This window comes from Numenius arquata, chromosome 7 (genome assembly GCF_964106895.1).
Source record: "Numenius arquata chromosome 7, bNumArq3.hap1.1, whole genome shotgun sequence".
In the NCBI taxonomy this organism is placed as follows: Eukaryota; Metazoa; Chordata; class Aves; order Charadriiformes; family Scolopacidae; genus Numenius; species Numenius arquata.
The window spans coordinates 34,836,337-34,853,389 of NC_133582.1; the positions used below are offsets into that span (position 1 = coordinate 34,836,337).

General features: G+C 42.7%; 1 protein-coding gene across 1 annotated transcript in view; it reads left to right on the top strand.

Annotated features, from left to right (window-relative positions):
- The window catches only part of ITGA9 (integrin subunit alpha 9), a 233,601-nt gene that overhangs the window by 37,736 nt on the left and 178,812 nt on the right, over nucleotides 1–17,053 (top strand). Inside the window, exons 10-15 of the mRNA XM_074150461.1 lie at nucleotides 265–370; nucleotides 1,839–1,933; nucleotides 4,832–4,922; nucleotides 5,470–5,515; nucleotides 8,537–8,691; nucleotides 15,223–15,383. Coding sequence (XP_074006562.1) covers nucleotides 265–370; nucleotides 1,839–1,933; nucleotides 4,832–4,922; nucleotides 5,470–5,515; nucleotides 8,537–8,691; nucleotides 15,223–15,383 — 654 coding nt within the window. The remainder of the gene's footprint in view (nucleotides 1–264; nucleotides 371–1,838; nucleotides 1,934–4,831; nucleotides 4,923–5,469; nucleotides 5,516–8,536; nucleotides 8,692–15,222; nucleotides 15,384–17,053) is intronic.

Sequence of the window (17,053 nt, forward strand, 5' to 3'; positions counted from 1 at the left end):
GCATTTTAGTTATATCGTTCATATGCTCCTTTTTCCCCACCCCCTTAAAACCAGAGATGGTTAAAACCCCCAAATAAGTAATAAGACAATAATAAATAAATTATTTTTGGTGCCAAGGTGATCCATGTGCAGTGAGGTCAGGAGTTAAACTGCAGCTCTGCCCCAGGTGCTTCCTGCAGTGCGTTGCCAGCTCCCATGGGGAGGCCTCGCCTCATCCAGGACTTGACCCATTTCCCTGAGCGTGTTTTATTTCCTACTTACTAGGGTGTGCTGGAAGAGCAGCTTGTCCTGGATGGTGATAGCGCCTACAACGCACACTTTGGAGAGAGCATGGCCACCCTCGGTGACATCGATGACGATGGCTTCCCAGGTTTGTGTGATTTCCTCCTGGGCCATTTCCCTGGAAATGTCAGCAGGGGCTGGTGGCTGCTGGTCTCATCGCATCGCTGGGTGCCATGTGGCATCCATTTTTCCTCCAGATGGGACCAGAAACTGAGCTCATGCTAAGGATAAATGTGCTTGTGTAGGATTTGTCTGCTAAAGACTTCTGTAGCCGATTGTCCTTGATGTGGATTTAGTCCCTGTTCACGCATCTCACACCCCAGTCTCATTAATATGGCTTTGCTTTCCATGCTGTTGCGTTATCTTCTTCCCTGTATGGTTTATAAAAGGCTTTAGATACCCACGCACCAAACAAAACAGAAACCTAGGTCTGACTTCTTCCTTCTTTCCCGCTTCCTTATGTCTTCAAGCCTTTCCAGTTTTGTTGACATAACTGTGTTTCTTATCATGAAGTGTAATTAAGAAGCAGCTTCTCGGTCCTGATAGCATGTACTCTATTAATAATTTCTCTCCTTTGATTTATTCTACCCCTGCTCCTCTCACAGGCCTCTCAGTGTGAGGCCCTATACTGTGATAGCAATAGGTGAGAGAAAAGTGTTGATGCTGGCACCTTTTATGTCCTGATTTCTGGCAGTGCAGATTAAGGACTTCCAAACAAAGGCCGACTTACTCAGTGTGTGCCAGGATTTATTTCTTCCAGTCCACTCAGGGCGCAGTATCCCATTAAGCCTAACCCAACCTCATTGCAGGTTGCCCAGAGGTGGACATGCTCTTCCTTTGCACCTGGACGTGCATTTGTGTGTTTTTTCTGCTGCTTGCAAGTCAGTTGTGATGATGGTGAGACTGCAGAGTGAGTTGCATCAGTCCATGGGTATGAAGCCATCGGGAAGAGTTTAATTTTAGCAGCTGTGTAGTTATTAGATCCAACTAGGAGAAGAGAATGGGAAGTGGGATCACACTTTCTGCGGGAGTTTGCAGTTAAACTGGATCAAATGTAATTTGAAAGCATACCCTCAGCAGCCTTTTTTTCTTCCTGCCTGTCCATTTAATATACTCAGCCTCATTTTGGAGCCTTGGATTTTCAAGCAAACTTTATGTAGTGCTACAATAAATGTTTTGCCAATGCTGTCCTGGTTCACAGAGCTGGTGTTCCCCTGGGTTGAAGATTTTTATATAAAAGAATTCTAAATTAGCTTTTTGAGCATGGTTGCTGGTTAATAAACACACATTTTCATAATAAGCACATGTTTCTAATTAGGCATAACATAGCCACATGTGTGTACAAATTCATATACATTTGTGTGTTATTTTAAGTTTATCTTAACACGAGCTCTTTATTAAATCAAACAAGTTCCTTCTGGCCAGGTTCACATGAGCTGCTGATCATCTTCATCATGGGGAGCTATTTTCCTATTGATAGCTGGCTTCTAAAATTGGGAAAAAGTTGGATTAATGGAGTGGATTGTGAAATGTTTGTAATCTGTACTGTTTTACAGATGTTGCCATTGGAGCGCCTCAGGAGGATAACTACATAGGAGCAGTGTACATTTACCACGGGGACACCCATGGTATTGTACCTCAGTACTCTATGGTATGTGACGCTATTGTTTATGATACCTATCTGAAGTCACTTTCCCAGGGCCTGCAGAAGTAAACCATACTTAGGGGTCCCTTTATAGGTAGCCTTATCATAGCCCTATATCCTTTTCTCAGTCCTGGTTGAAGATGGCTTCTCCCAAAGTTTGTCCGTATCTATGCTGTAGGGTAAAACTATGTTAGGAGATATTTTTCACTGTCTTTTGTTACAGATATCAGCTGTAGCTTCCATCTTGAAGCAAATCATGTCTTGGGGTTTGAATGTACTGCTGCAGAGGAGAAATGAAAACCCTGGAGAGGCTGAGCATACAAATTATGGAGAGGCCAGTGGGGAGCTGGGAGGTCGCACTTTCTTCCTGTAGAAGCAGGCTTAGTGAGAAAGAAGAGCTACTAAGTGTTCTTTTATGCCCTGCAGAAGCCTCTTTACCCATCTTGTTGGCCCTGTACTTGCAGTTGACAATATGTCACAAGGCTGGTCTTGGGTGCCATTCCCCTGACCATTATTATGAAGTAAAATCTCAGCTGGGATACGCTATAGCATCTTGTGCAGAGATGGCAGTGCAATTTAGCTACTGTAGCCAGGCAGAAGAGAAGATGAATTTACGCTCATGCTGCCCAACACATATCACCTAGTCTCTGTCTAGCCTATTTCTTTTTTCAGAGAGTCTGAATCTTCCCTCCCTCCATGTGTTTGAAGTCCTGGTTGTTTTGTTTTGTTGCTGGGTGGGATCCTTCACAGTAAATCAGTTTAAGCAGAATTAAAGAATCTAGTGGTTATATTGGAGACTATTCTAACAGACCATAGAAGTTTAGTCCTGCTTCCTTTTACCATGTATATGCCATGTGCTGCTTTTTAGAAAAAAGGAAGTTAAATGACTCTATGGATACTTCTAAAATGCATTAATGTGTGGCATGTAGAGGATTCTGCCCGTTTCTTGCTGAGATCCACTGGCTGAGAGGTTCTTCTCTGGCTGTTGAAAAGCCTGGAGATTTCCAGCTCTTGCTGAAAAGGATCAGATTTTTTTTAATTTTTTTTTTTTTTTTTTGTTATTCATGGGAAAATTTTACCTTTTTTGAAAGAGGCCAGATCAGCAGGGTGGGAAGCGAAACATCCTGCTTGTGATATGTCCCTCCCCGTTGGAGCAAAGCCAGCAGACAATAGTGTGTGCCTCTCCCCTTGGTCAGTGGGACAAAGCCCAGCTCAATCACAGTCGTTGACTCTTGATACCACTCAATCGTTGTCCCATGTCCTCAGGCAGCTGAGGGGGCACCACGTTTGGCAATGTCTCTCTGCCATTTCCCAGTGTCTGCCGCAGGGCACCAGACACACCACTGGTTCATCTCCCATGTGCAGCCAAAACCGCTGTGTAACAACTTCAGCTCTTCACCTACCTGCCCTGGATTTTAACTCAGAGGTGAAAGACTTTTTGTATCTTATTACTATATCCCTGAGCCATCTTAATGCCCTGAATTTCCTTTTTAAAATAAGCTGAGAGAGGTGGAGGCGGGGCCTGCAGGGTATGTGTTTTCACCCTTTTCATTATGTTAGCTTTTCCCCCTTTTCTTCATTTAAATTGTTGATCAATGTTCTCTCCCGTCCCTTCAGCAGCTTTAGTGGTGGCTATGAGCCAGAAGTAGCTTCATTGGCTTTGTGGCCTGCTGTTTTCTTTCATGGCACTCAAAAGCAGAGCAGCATTATACCTCTGCCTTCCAACGGGGTGTTTGCAGGCAGGATTTACCACCGTAACTGGGACCTCCCAAAAATGTGGTGCAAGTATAATGTGGGGAGGAAGTCACTTCCAGTTGTCTAATCTTATCTGTCCATGAGTAGGAAAAGGAGATCTGTACACAGCAGAGCACTGTTTTCCCTTGAAACTGTCCGTTAAGACTGCAGGATATCTTTCTTCCCCTCAAGTTGTCTTTTTTTCCATGAATTTCCTGTCTGACCTTTTGTCCAATATTATGTCCTTTTCTGGGAGGGCCAGGAAAAGCTGGTTGCATGTCACAAGCTGTGGAGCACCACCAACAGCCTTGACATTACTTCATGGGATAGGTTTTCTCTGTCTGTAACCTCTGCAGTTAGATGTTAGTTTGAGTTCAGGTCTTGCACTGGTGGCCCAGGATAATGAATGAGAGCTGGGAGACATTTGATTGCCTTCTTAGAAAATGAGATTTTGATGTATTAATTTGCTTCAGACAAAGGCATTTACAATTCAAAATGCTTAGAGAAAGTTTTTGTGTTAGTAATTAGAAAAAAAAGACGCTATGTTAGAAGTTAATTAATCTTGTGTTGGGGGGGAAGAAATGAGATACAGCTTCCAAACTGACACAAAATACTGCATAATAGCTGATGGAAACCAGAATTTCCAAGTGGGATGAAAGTTAATTATTTTGACTTTGAGTATGCTGGCAAGCTTTGTGAAAAGGGATGGTTGTGCAGGATTTTCTGTTTCAATTAATCATTAATTTTGTTAAGATGCTGCTTAAACCTTTTATTTACAGAAATAAATGTAATGAAAAAAAAAGGCAAAATCTCTAGAGTACAGTTAAATTTCCTCCCCCTCCCCGAGAAGTCTTTTTGATGTGGTCTTTATTTTGCTTGGGTCTGCATGAGGGTTGTAACGCAGGTCTGTGTTTTTTAATCCGAGTCAATCTTAGCTCAGAGCAGAAGGGCTTCCTGCAGTCGGCAGCCTTCCTGCTCCGGGCTGCGTGGGTGAAGTGTAAGCCTGCAGATGTGCGGCACTCCCAGTCCATGGAAAAGAGCCCCGGTGACCATGAAAGTCAGGCTTGAAGGGTTGTTGGTTTTGTGTTTTGTGTTTTTTTTTTTTTTTCTTTTTTTTGGAGGATTCTTCGTGTTAACTGACTGATTTCACTTGTGTGTTTTCCGCTGCAGAAGCTGTCTGGGCAAACAATAAACCCGATGCTGCGGATGTTCGGCCAGTCCATATCAGGGGGAGTTGATATGGATGGCAATGGTTATCCAGGTACGTCTGCTACTCTGGCAGCAAGAGCACGGGGGAAATGCAGCAGCAGGCTGAGAAAACAGTGGAGCTGGTTGTTTCCAGGTTGCTGGTTCCTGCAATGATGGGAGGCTGATGAAGCTGAGTGTTTTCTTCCCTTTTCCCTCTGTTATTCGAATATCCTGATAAGAATTTGAGCAAATTGCTTGATTCAGATGTTTGGACAGTCATGATGAAGGATTGAGATATTAAAGCAAAGGATTTCAGTATCTGGCCAAGGCTGTAGTTGCCTGGAAGCTGCTCAGTCATGAAGACAAGCTTAAAAAAAAATACAAGAAGACAATAACATAATAGTAAAAATAAAAAGCAAACAATGAGGTAGAAGTGAAATAACATCAGAGACATAATCCTGCTGTTATACTTCTGAAATAATTACCTTTGAAGGGACGAGCTGGCTGATTTAAGTCAAAAAATTGCTTTTTTTAGATGTGCTCTGTAATTTACCAACTGACTTGAAAAAACTGAATTCTGAGCCTCCTTTGTAACTGTCTCAATGTTACAAAAATTTCAGATATGACCGTTGGAGCCTTCTTGTCAGGCAATGTGGTACTTCTGAGGTGAGATCAAAGTCTTTTTTCATCCACTGTTGTCTTCTTTTTGCATCTGTTTTCTATCTTATGTGATCCAAGTCCTTCACTCCAGTTTTCTCCCTATTTTATTGTGGTCAGAAGAAGCAAGCTGGATTACCCTTTGAGCAGAACTTTAGACATGGATAGTGTCAAAGAATGTACAATCTCATTTAAACAGTGTAGTAAGGGATGACAATAGGTAGGACTCCCAGGGCTCTGAACAAAAGGAAAGGTTAGAGCTAGAAGGAGATAATTGCATCTTAACGCCTTTTCTAAAAAGGTTGCTCAGAATTTGTGAGAAGGCTTTTTTATTGTTCTTACATTTGCATAAAGTAAATAAATTATGATTTAAGGGAATGCAGTTGAATAAAAAGCCAGCTATGTATGATGCCAGGATGTAATTTTGCAAGGTATAATGGGACACAGAATGAAATAACAGCCTTCAGGGAAATGAAACACAGAGACGTTTGCAATGCATACAGGATTTGGGCTGCTGTTTCAAGTGTATGAATTAATTGCAATTGCTTGTTTCGTCTGATGGAGAGAGGTGTGACAGCTCGGTCTACCAAATTATGCAGGTGGAGAGTGAGTAGGAGCGGGCTTGAGATGCACAGACCTGGGGAAGAGAATGGGAAATTTTGAATCTTGCCAGTAGCTCCATTGTTACACTTGTTAATATTTAATAGAAAAAAACCCTGTTAATACCTAGATGTCATTAGAATTGGTCACTAGGGACTCCTGCATCGTAATGGAAGATACCGGGATATGGTGAGACTGGGAAGATGAATGGTAGAGCTGCAGAACAGATGTGCCAGGCTGCTTCTTGTTCAAGGCAGGAAAAACTTGGCTCTGTTTCCATTTGAATCAGTTAAACAAAACAAAAAGGAAAAGGAGAAGGGGAGAAGAAATGCTCTTGATGATCAATGTGGCAGGTAGTCAAGTCTTCTGAAGAGTTTTCTGTTCCTTCATCGTGCACACAGAGGATGCCAATTGCTGCTTCTGTGAAAAGGTGTGCCATGCCCCATGGAGTCTCATAGCCCTGCGTCTCTGAACCCACTAGAAAGAAAACTGCATTTTTCTCCTCCATTGTTGGTACTTGCAGGGTAGAGAATGGCAATCTGAAATGCTTGATGTGATGTTTAAAACAACACATGTTGCAAAAGCACCGTGATTGCTGTCCACGCACTCAGTCATTGCCTGTGCATTTTGGAGATTAAGGCATTACTGGCTGACTTTGTGGGCAGCCTGATTAATTACAGCTACTGCCAGTTTGCAACGTGTCCCTCTTGCTGTTTAGATTCAGATTAGGATAAAGAAATCATCTGCTTTTTTTTCCCCCCTCATCCCTTCTTTGTGAAGTCCTTTGGCCAAAACCAACAAATGTTTTGCCAAGTGATATTAAAGGCTTTGGTGGAAGTGGCAGTGACTTGGGGCAGATCATCGTTGCTGTGCTGCTTGCGTGTGTGTATGGCTGTTTGACAGATGCATTGTGTGGTTTTTTTCCCCAGTGAGCCCCAAGTGAGCTAACATTAAGGAAAAATCACACAGTGCATCATGGCTGGAGGAATATTTTTTTTTCTAGGAGAAATGTTTTTCTAGGTCAATTATAGCATTTACTCGTTTATGTTTCCTCAAGCATTTGGAAAGAGTTTCTTTCCAAGGTGTGAAATGATCCTAGGAAGCTCACTCTTTTTCCTCCTCCTTCCCCCCATTACTGTATGTATTTCTAGGGTTAGCATTTATCTTCAGCCTCCATCTCAAAAGGTGAACTTGCACTGTTATTTCAGGCTGTGGTAAAAAAGTCTGAGCAGCTGTCTCGGAGATTGATGTGAAGCTTGTTCCCATCAATATGAATTAGGTGTAACCACAATCCCTGCTCTCTTCTCCCCCCTCTCCCCAGCCTCTGAATTAAGTGGCTTGTGGAGTGAGAGTCCCAAAGTGGTTTGCTTACATGGTCTGGCCTTGCACGGCTGCTGGGACTACCTTAGAAGTGAATCTGCTGGTTGCTGCACATTTTTTTTACTACTAGAGTTCGTTTTGGAAGAACATGTTCATGTTGAACATGTACAGAATGGAAACCATGAAGAATAACACTCAGTGAATTTTTGGGCTGGAGTCCTGTGCTGGGGATGGCTCAGGAGAGCCTGGATTTCTGGGCTGCTTTTCGCAACCAAGCTGGGGGGGCTTCTGTGTTATGTGAGAGGAGACCCACTTGGGCCCTGATGGCACTCGGTGGATGCTCTGTGATTCTGGCCAAGGTCGTCTTCAGCCAGGAATAGTCATAGCAATAACCTGGTGCTAGAGTTGCAAGGGTAGAAAGTTCACAGTGTACCAGGTAACTCCTGAAACAGAGTTTAGCAGCGTGAAACAGGTATTCAGTCCTGACCGCTCACCAGGAGGGAATTAGCCAAACATTCCCTCCTGGAATGTTCCATTCCTGGAAGCATGAACGTTCCATCCTGGAACGTTCCATTCCTGAGAGCATGAATGTAGTGTCTGTTGTCCCTTTTATACTGTCAGAAAAAAGATGTATGAATCCATCTCCTACCCCTGTGCTCCCTCCTTGACTTTCAGGTCACAAATTTGACTGTAGACCATTCTCTAGAAACCTAAAGTCTCTGTCTACCTGTTCCTGACCATCCAGGCTGCCTAGCAAGCAGTCTCACTTGCATGAACTTGTTGTCCTTGGTGGTTGTTGTGCTAATTTTTTTATCTTCTTCATTCATCAGGAAGGCTTTCTGCAACTCTTACTGGAGATGATTATTATTACGTAGTATCAGTTTCCCTAGTATCAGTACTGAACTTCAAGTTGACGCTATGGTTTTCATTCAGACATGAGTAGTCCTTGCCAGCTAGGTCAATTGCTAATTTATCTTATAGTTCAAATGCACTCTCCTATTTTTCATGTCTGCTTGAGATTGTGCAGTTTACCAAATTTACTTTATTTTCCTTTGACTGAGAACTTCCCTCTGAATGATCACTCAATTCCACTTCTCTGTTGATCTCCAGATCCAGGCCTGTCATTACTATGGAAATCTCCATTTTCCTGCCTGCATCCATCAACATCACGGCTCCTCAGTGCCACGACGGCTTGCAGCTGGTGAACTGCCTCAATGTCACAGCATGCTTTCGCTTCAGTGGCAGGCGTGTTCCTGGAGAAATAGGTAAGGTCCCTGCGCCAGCTCTGGGCAGGAGCACACTCTCAGGTTAACCTGGAGTCAAGGGCTCTCTCTGGAGTCAGTAACAGAGCTTGTATGTGAAATAAGTCATTTCAAGGTGAGATGGTCTATATAATTCCAGATAGCTGGAGGTTGCCTGGGAACTTCCTTGGGCACATTTTTACCTTCTGATGAGGCTGAGATAATACTGGGACAGTTTCTTCCTTGGTGAAAGGAGGGAAATGTGTCGTTGGGCTTACTGCAAGGACAGAGAACACAGAAACAATTGATGCTTTGTAAGTTCATATTTCCTGTTTATGGATACAGAAATGTGTTATCAAGAGATATCCTCTATCAGTGTGACCAGAAAGCCGGTGTGATTTGCTCTTGATTAATAGTTTTTGAAAGTCTATAAGGAGCTCCTGAAACAGAGCCCTATAAATCTGAATTCCTACCAGACATGAGCAATTCCTTTTCTGTACGTGAGTTTACCTGTCTGTAAAGTGATTCTTAATAGCCCAGTATTTTCCTGCTAATGAGAATACCCTCTAGGTTAGTCTCTGTAAAACACATGGAGTTTGTTGTGTGAATGGAATTGTGTAAGGTGTGATTGTGCAAGCCTTTATGTCTTGGCTGCATCAAAATATTACTTATGTCTTACATCCCACTGTTTACAAGTCTTAGATATTGTGTGAAGTGGTATGGGATAGATACAGCATTTCTAAATATTGTAAGGTCTGGGTTTGCTTAGTTCAACCACGATGTTTTACCTTTGCCGTGCTTTAGGAATGACGGAGGACTTGCAGTGTGCTCTTCAGGGAAGATACCTCAGTCTCATAGTGTGCTGTGTCTCTGCAGTGGGTCTGGTGAGGAGCTGGAGGAAGCAGTACCTCCTCCTGCTCTGTGCCCCAGCCTTTCGGAGCCACTAACCAAGAAGGGTGAGAGCTGCATCTGTGCATCCCAGTATGCAGAGCCTGCTGCAGTATTTGGATTTTAAATGAGCCAGAGAAGAAGGCGGCTTCTTGCTACTTCTCCTGGTGTTCACATGGAATGAGAACTACAAGCTGCTTGTTGAAGTTGCTCTCTGCAGCTCGTCACTTGGTCACCTGAACAGCTTATAAAAGAGGAGTTACTAAATTTTAGATTCCTCTTGATTCTAACATACTGGTGCAACTGAGACTTCAGTTTCTATTTTTGCACTTTTTCCTTCCCTGTAAATGATGACTCTCAGGAGATGAATATGTGCTTTGATAAAGAATTTTTTGTAATGCCTTCTCCTCTGTCAGTTGAGAAAACTCTTATCTCTGTGTGCTCCAGGGGTGTTAATTCCTTTCTGAAAATCAGTGAATAGATTTTCTGAATATCTGCGTTTTCTTATGTTCCTGGGGCTACCGATTAAAATGTTTCCTTTGCATTAATTTCATATCTCTGGACCTGTGGCTAAGAAGTGAGTTACCCTTTTTTCCAGTCTAAGTATCTGTTCCCCTTGTTTGCAAAAGACCTATCTTCCTGCATCGTTGTGTCTTCTAAGAGCCAGTTGAATTCCTCTGTGTTGTCATACAAACTGTACTCCCGATGATTTATTGTGATGAAAGCACATGTGCATCTTCTTTGGCTAGTAACATACTTCTCATTACAAGGAATTTTTTTACTACTAAGTAGATGATTATAAAACTTCCAACCATTGTCTTTTTATACAATGCTTCTAGCAAAGTGATTTGGCGTGAAAACACTGCAGCCAGAAATATCTGACTGTATAAAACCCCTTGAGGATATGATTTGGATAAAATATCTCAAATAAGTTTTCAGTTTGTAATCTAGCAGTCAGGCCATTTTAATTATGTTGCATTTGAAGAGTATGAGTTAACAAAGGGTAGAACAATTCATGGAAATACTGCAACAGTTCCTCTCCTGCGTGGTTAAATGTAGGGACAAAAAAATAGAATATCCCTGAAGTACATTGTTGTCCAGTTCAGACTCTGAAAGTCACATGGAGGTGTTGAAATGCTATGTCAAATTTTTGTGGCTGAAAGTATTGGGATTGTCTAATCTTTGGATGTCTGAGGGCAGCCTGTTAAGTCAGATGACAAGAACACAGTGCTGACCGGGAAAACCGCTCCCCTAAGCCTGGTCAGCACGGATGCTCAAGACTGATGCTTACTGGTGAAAAGCTGGGTGTTGCTCTTGCTTTTAGGTGGCTGAAAGTTGCTCACCTACTACACAATGTTTAGGAAGTCAAGCTGGACGTGCAGGCAGCATTCTTCTGTGGCAAATGTGTGTCTTCAATACTTACTTGAACATGCGGTTATTTTGTTAACTGGCATGTGAAGGAAAGTTATCTTCATCTAGCACTGCCTCACACTTGTGTAGAAACCTTCCCCACCTTCCTTTTTTTTTGAGGCTCTGTGTTTATTGATACTGCTTGATACTGCCAATGGCAGTATAACTTCCATCCATTTTGTGGATGCTGTGTGCAGTCTGTGGTTTTCAGAAATACGAATTTATTGCTGAAACAGTTTTGTCTAAACAATGAGCCATGCCCAAGTGAAGCATGTGGTCTGCACTGTGTGCCAGGCATTGTCCAACCCTTCGCTCTGCCTCTGTGCTTGCTGGAGAGCTGAGTGTCTAGTCATACGCCCACCAACAGAGACAACCTCTGGTATATCTTGGATATGTGAGAAATACGGCATTTTAAGTTTTCCCTCTTTCACTTCGGAATCTCACTCAAGCTGTTCCTCCCTTACTTGAGGGGCCATTGCTTTATCTCTCCTGGGATCTCTGTATCTGCAGGAAAGGCAGGGATGAGAGAAATGCCTTTCCTAGCTTGGATGAGCAGACTTCAGCCTGTTCAGACCACACGCTTCTGGGTGACCAGGACAAGAAAACAGAAGCTGCTGGCATCTCTGTGCATTGAGCACTGCTACTGCATTCATCCTTGCAGGAGAATGGAAATAAACTTGTGCCCAGTCTGGATAATTTCCTCAACAGCAACAATAGTAGTAAAAATAGTGCCAATGTAAGAATTAGGTGAATTTTAAGTGGCTATGAAATGACGGGGTTTGGGCATTTGGCTAGTTAGGCAGATGCGTTAGAAACTTCTTCAAAGTTTCTCTTCTGCTGTTCGCTTCAGGTGTGTATTGTGTGCTGATCCATCTCTAGGGTGGTCTTCATGTCCCAAATACTGTTGCCTGAAAGACTGGTGTGAGATTTAGTGTGGGATAACGGGTCGCTTGACACTTTCACTCTGTTTGGATGTATTTCTAGGATTGAAGAAATACGCCTGGTCCAAAACCTGACAAAAGTGGACACTCCTTATCTGTATTCTGCTGTATTTTGGTGCAGGGGTATTATTTCTGTCTGTCTCTCATTTTCCAGTCTGCTTGTACGCAGGCCTGAGACAGTGCTACCCTCTGAATATCTCAGAAGCAGGGATGCTGTAGGGATGTGTTGCTCAGTGTAAGCCCAGAGCAGTGAGGATGGCTTCCTACTTGGAAGCTTGGGACAACACTATGAGAAAGGATTTGAAACCAAGTTTGACGTAAGGGGAAAAGCTTTGGAAGAGGATGGAGGGAATGCCCTCTGCATGTTGTCGTATACTAGGGCAACTGTTTTTATACTTTCATTACTTGAGAATTTTCACTGCAAGCAAAGTTCATGAATCATTTTCTCCTTGTAATTACTGGTAGAGAAGGCAAAGAAATGCATTCCTCTTCCAATAGCTTCTTATTATTATTTAGTAAGTTCTTAATTTTCTCCATGTGGTGACCCATTTCCCCCCCCACCAATCAGTACTATAGCTAGTAGTTTAACAAGCACTTACGGATGTGCTCATTCCTGCTGAGCATTTTGTTGCTTGCTTTTTGTGTGCTGTAGCATAATCTATATGACCAAAAATTTCTCAGAGTCAGCTGTTATCAAAGCTTTCAGGCATATAACTTTATTTATAGAAAAGGAATAGTTCTTAGAAAAATAAAGTCCTTGATCTGAGCTCATCAAATCCATGCCAGAGTTTTGTTTTGATTGTGTGAAGTTGGGATGGGCAGATCCCCAGAAACATTTCTAACCAGACCTGCTCAAAGCTGCTGGAAAACTATTTGAAGGCATTACCTGCAAGAGTTAATTTGCTAATGAGAACTTGCCTTGAGGTCTCCTGCTGGAGTGAGCAGGAGGAACTGACACCACCAGCAATAATAAGTTTGGCCAGTTATCTCCCCACCCTGGTTGCTTTTCTGGAAGAAATGAAGCTGGGGAGAGGGAAAAAAAAAAAAAACCACCTTACTCATGATATTTCAGTTTTTCCACTGATGTGACATCATTGGATGTAACATAGAAACAAGTTGTCAAAATAAAGGGGAGGCCGGGGGTGGGGGAGGATGGGAACTGTGCTGCTTGACTGAAAACAACCACTGCTGTTCCAGAGAGGTGGTAGCTGGGAGCACTTTGCTCGGAGGCATGGTGCAGGGCTGGCGTCGCATGGTGCAGGGCTGGTGTCGCATGGTGCAGGGCTTGCCTTGAGACACGTCTTAATGCCTCCAGCGAGGAATTGTTAGTGTCAGTAATACTTTGCCCTTCCTTTGAAGAGCCTCCCCGAGCGCCCCTGCAAGCTATGCTGCCCTACCTTCCTTTGGTATTTCTCCTTCGGAAGGGCCTGTGGCTCCCCATGGGGCGTTTTGCTTCTGCCTACACAGGGCCTGGGTCTGCTAACGGGTTTTCTTGTCTTTATTCTTGGGACACCAGTGCGGATCTCAGCACGCGGGCTTGCATGTGAGGTCTTGAAAGCGGAGGGGAGACAATTGGGGATAGATGTGGGACGTGCACACTTTAAAAAAGAAAAAAAAATGAGAGTGCTGGTTAAACAGGCTAAACCCTGTGTTTCTGTTGAGGTGGTGCTTCTAGCAGGACTGAGCAAACACCACTTCAGGGAGAGTTTGTGGTGGTGAGCCTGTCAAGAGTTTGAAACACTTTCAAGGCATTACCCTTTTAAGCAAGTCATTCTGCAAAAAGCGAGCAAAAAAAGTTCATGTGGAGCCCTGTGATAGTAGTGAGGCTGATTCCTCAGCTGTGGGTTTTCTTACTACCTAGGGTATGTCTCTGGTCGCTTTGTGTGAACTTGAGTGAGCTTTTCATCAGCGTGGAACACACTGAACTCAAACTGACCTCGCTTCCATTTATGTGAATTATGAATGTTCACAGGGACTGTTGCACCAAGTTTTACAATATCATTCAATAAATTCTTCAAAGTAGTGAAATTTTGGTGGAGAAATGATTGAAGGGAATAGCACTAGCAGCAGTGTTAATTTAGAGAGATAAGGATTTTCATTGATTTAGAAAATCACCACCACAAAACCAAATAAAAACATGACAAAACCCACCAAAGACCTCTTGCTGAAATCTGGAATAGAAGACCTCAGTCCAGGAACATGTTACATTTACATTGATTGTGCATAAAATTCTGGCTTAAAAAAAGTTTACATTTATGGGGAGCATATTATCTGGCATCAATCATTTAGGACTTAAATAAAACCAAAGCAATAATTTGGCAAGCACCCTACATACAAATCAATACAGTAGCCAGTGCTGGTTGTCATTTACAAAGATTATCAAGTAATTAAACCACTTACAGTGAGCCAATCTCTTGGTATGTGCATTATTTCCTTGATAACAGCTGAAATCAGTGCAGGCCGTGGTCTGTGACAAGTGAAAGGACCTCACAGCCAGTGTTTCCCTTCTCTGTGGAAAGTAGCAAAACGAGGGTTTGTGCTCCTGTTGCAGTTTCATTGCTCCTGTTGCTGCATTTACCAAAAGGAAAGACATAGTCAGCTTGGGTTATTCAATCACTGTACGTCTACTTCAGGTAACAACTACATTTTCTGTTGGACATGGATTCCTCCAGTCACAGACCAAATGATTGTGTGAAGCTATTATCCCATAGAACACCAGGATACAGGATTTACAGAGATGGAGCTCATTAGTCTCTGGTTATTCCTCTATAAACTGCCAGGGGCGTGTAACATCTAAGGGAGGGTAGGGGAGCTACTGAGTACAAGGCATATTGACCTCTCCTTACGGTCTAAAGTCTAAGATGACTGCAAATCAACAAAAGCGCTTGTCTGGAAGGGCCACATCCTTGTTGACACTGACATGGTTTGTGCTGTTCTGGAAGGAAAATTCAGCTTGAGGCTGCTGCTGTTGTTGTTTGTGTTGTGTTTTTGCTTTTTATGTTAGCAATATAGTTTAAGCATCTTGTGTTTCTCTTTTTTCATTAAATGTGCGTGTCTAGATATATATTTACACATCATTTCCTACGGGAAAGGATGGGCTGGGGAATGTAGCGACACAAAACCTGGGAGTACATTAGTAACTGGATATGGGTTTGTGCAGCCACAGGAAGCTTAGTGATTGATTGAGAGCCTGTAAGGGTTGACCTTTCTTCAAGCACACATGCCCTGGGGACAACAGCATCTATTGATAGGTGGCTAGAAAGTAACTATTATTCACTGACATCCTTTGTTTTCTTCTTCTTCCTTTTTAAAACAGGTTTGAATTATAACTTGACTGCTGACGTGGCAAAGAAGGAAAAGAGCCAGCAACCCAGAGTTTACTTTGTGACTCCTGGAGAGGCAGTGGGGCAGATCACAGAGAAGCTGCAACTGTCATACATGCAGGAAAAGTGCGAGCATTACCTAGTATACGTCAAGGTCAGTTCATTTCTGTCCTTACTTACGTTGGCCTCATTGCAAGTCCACTCTTTAAAGTTGTGCCACTTGGCCTCAGACGTTCTTTGTTTTCCTGACGATGGATGAAGTTTTGGGAGCAGAAGCTCAGACTATGAGCTTGGCATTCTGACTGAGTTGTCAGACTGAGCGCCGTCAGGCCTTCAAGACCTGGGGCCAGGAATATGTATTTTATTTACTTTTGATCAGGCGCATTTGTGGGTGACTTCCTTTCTTCTTTTGGCTTAGCTTGTTGCTACACTTGTTATACTCAAAATATGGAGGCAAAGTTTGGTTTTTTGGCAGAAGCAGCAGGTTTAGTTTTGGCTGCGCAAGGGGCTGGTGATGGAATCTGCGTGGGCATGGCCAGATAATGTGGGGTCTGTCCTGAAGCAATTGGGCTCCTGGTTTTGAAGAGCACCCTGGATTTCCTCTGGGCTTGAAAATAGCGGTGGAATAACCTTATTTCACATGTGTCATGGTCCTACGGATACACAGAGAGTGCTTTCCAGACATGCTGGAGCATAGAAAGGGTCTGTTCTTCCTGTAACAAGCTCTACATCCAGGGTCTGCTGTTGTTGAAGAAATGTTGCCTAGGTGCCATTCTGTTTGCAAAGCAAGCACAATAGTTTACTTCTCAGCTAAGAAATTTATATAATGGATTTTAAAATTATATAGGAAGGAGGTTTATCTTTTAAACCACAAGCATTAATTTATTACCAGTCTAGTGGGAAGTATGGTTGTGTGGCGAGTTGTGTATCCTCCCTACTGAAGGACATATTCCCATAGATGAGTGTGACCTAAATTCGATGGATATCACTTGGCACTGTCTTGTTTTGAGAATACAGCAGGTCCAGACATCCCTAAATGCATAAACTTTTCCAGGAAGCTTCTTTCTACCTAAAACCTGTGAGAATGGGAGATAAAATTCATCCTTTGACTTTATAAACATTTTGTGCATGGATGTTGAGAGATAAAATAAATAAAGGGACCTCCAAGTCCCTTTATAAATAAAGTCCCAAGTCTTTAGTTTCCTGTTTTCTTTGCTTTCTGCTGTGGAAAAGCTCATTAAAGAAAATATAGACTTATGAGATTACCATTACTTAGAAAATATGGCTGTGAGTTTACTAATTCTGGTCTTTCTCAAATGAGCACATAAGGTTAGGCTTTAATGTATTGAGTTTGGATGAAAAGGAGCCATATGTCTTTCTATCTTAACCCAATAACGATTTCTTTCATTGCTAACCCTGTTGTAGTTTTGGGGTACTCCATAGAATTCCTTCGAGAGCTACATATGCCCAGGAACCTGTTTAATTTACTGTAGCATTTGTAGCTCATGATGGGAATGTAAAGGTAAGAACTATTTTTCTGGAAAATTCCTGGGAAATTTAACATTTAAGTATGTTTAAAAATGCCAACAACTTAAAACAGCTGGTTAACAAACAAGGCTACTGGCTTTCTATGTGATATAGGCAGCTATTTTTCACAGTTGGAAGAACAGGAGGAAGTGTCGTGTCTTTTGTTTGTGTAAGGGAGAATGCAAAATATTGGTGAAAGATAATCCCTGTGCCTTCATGGTAGAGGTGATATGATCCACGAGGCTATATTAGAAACATGAAAGAGAGCCGTGCAGACTCTGGAGGAGTGGAAATGGG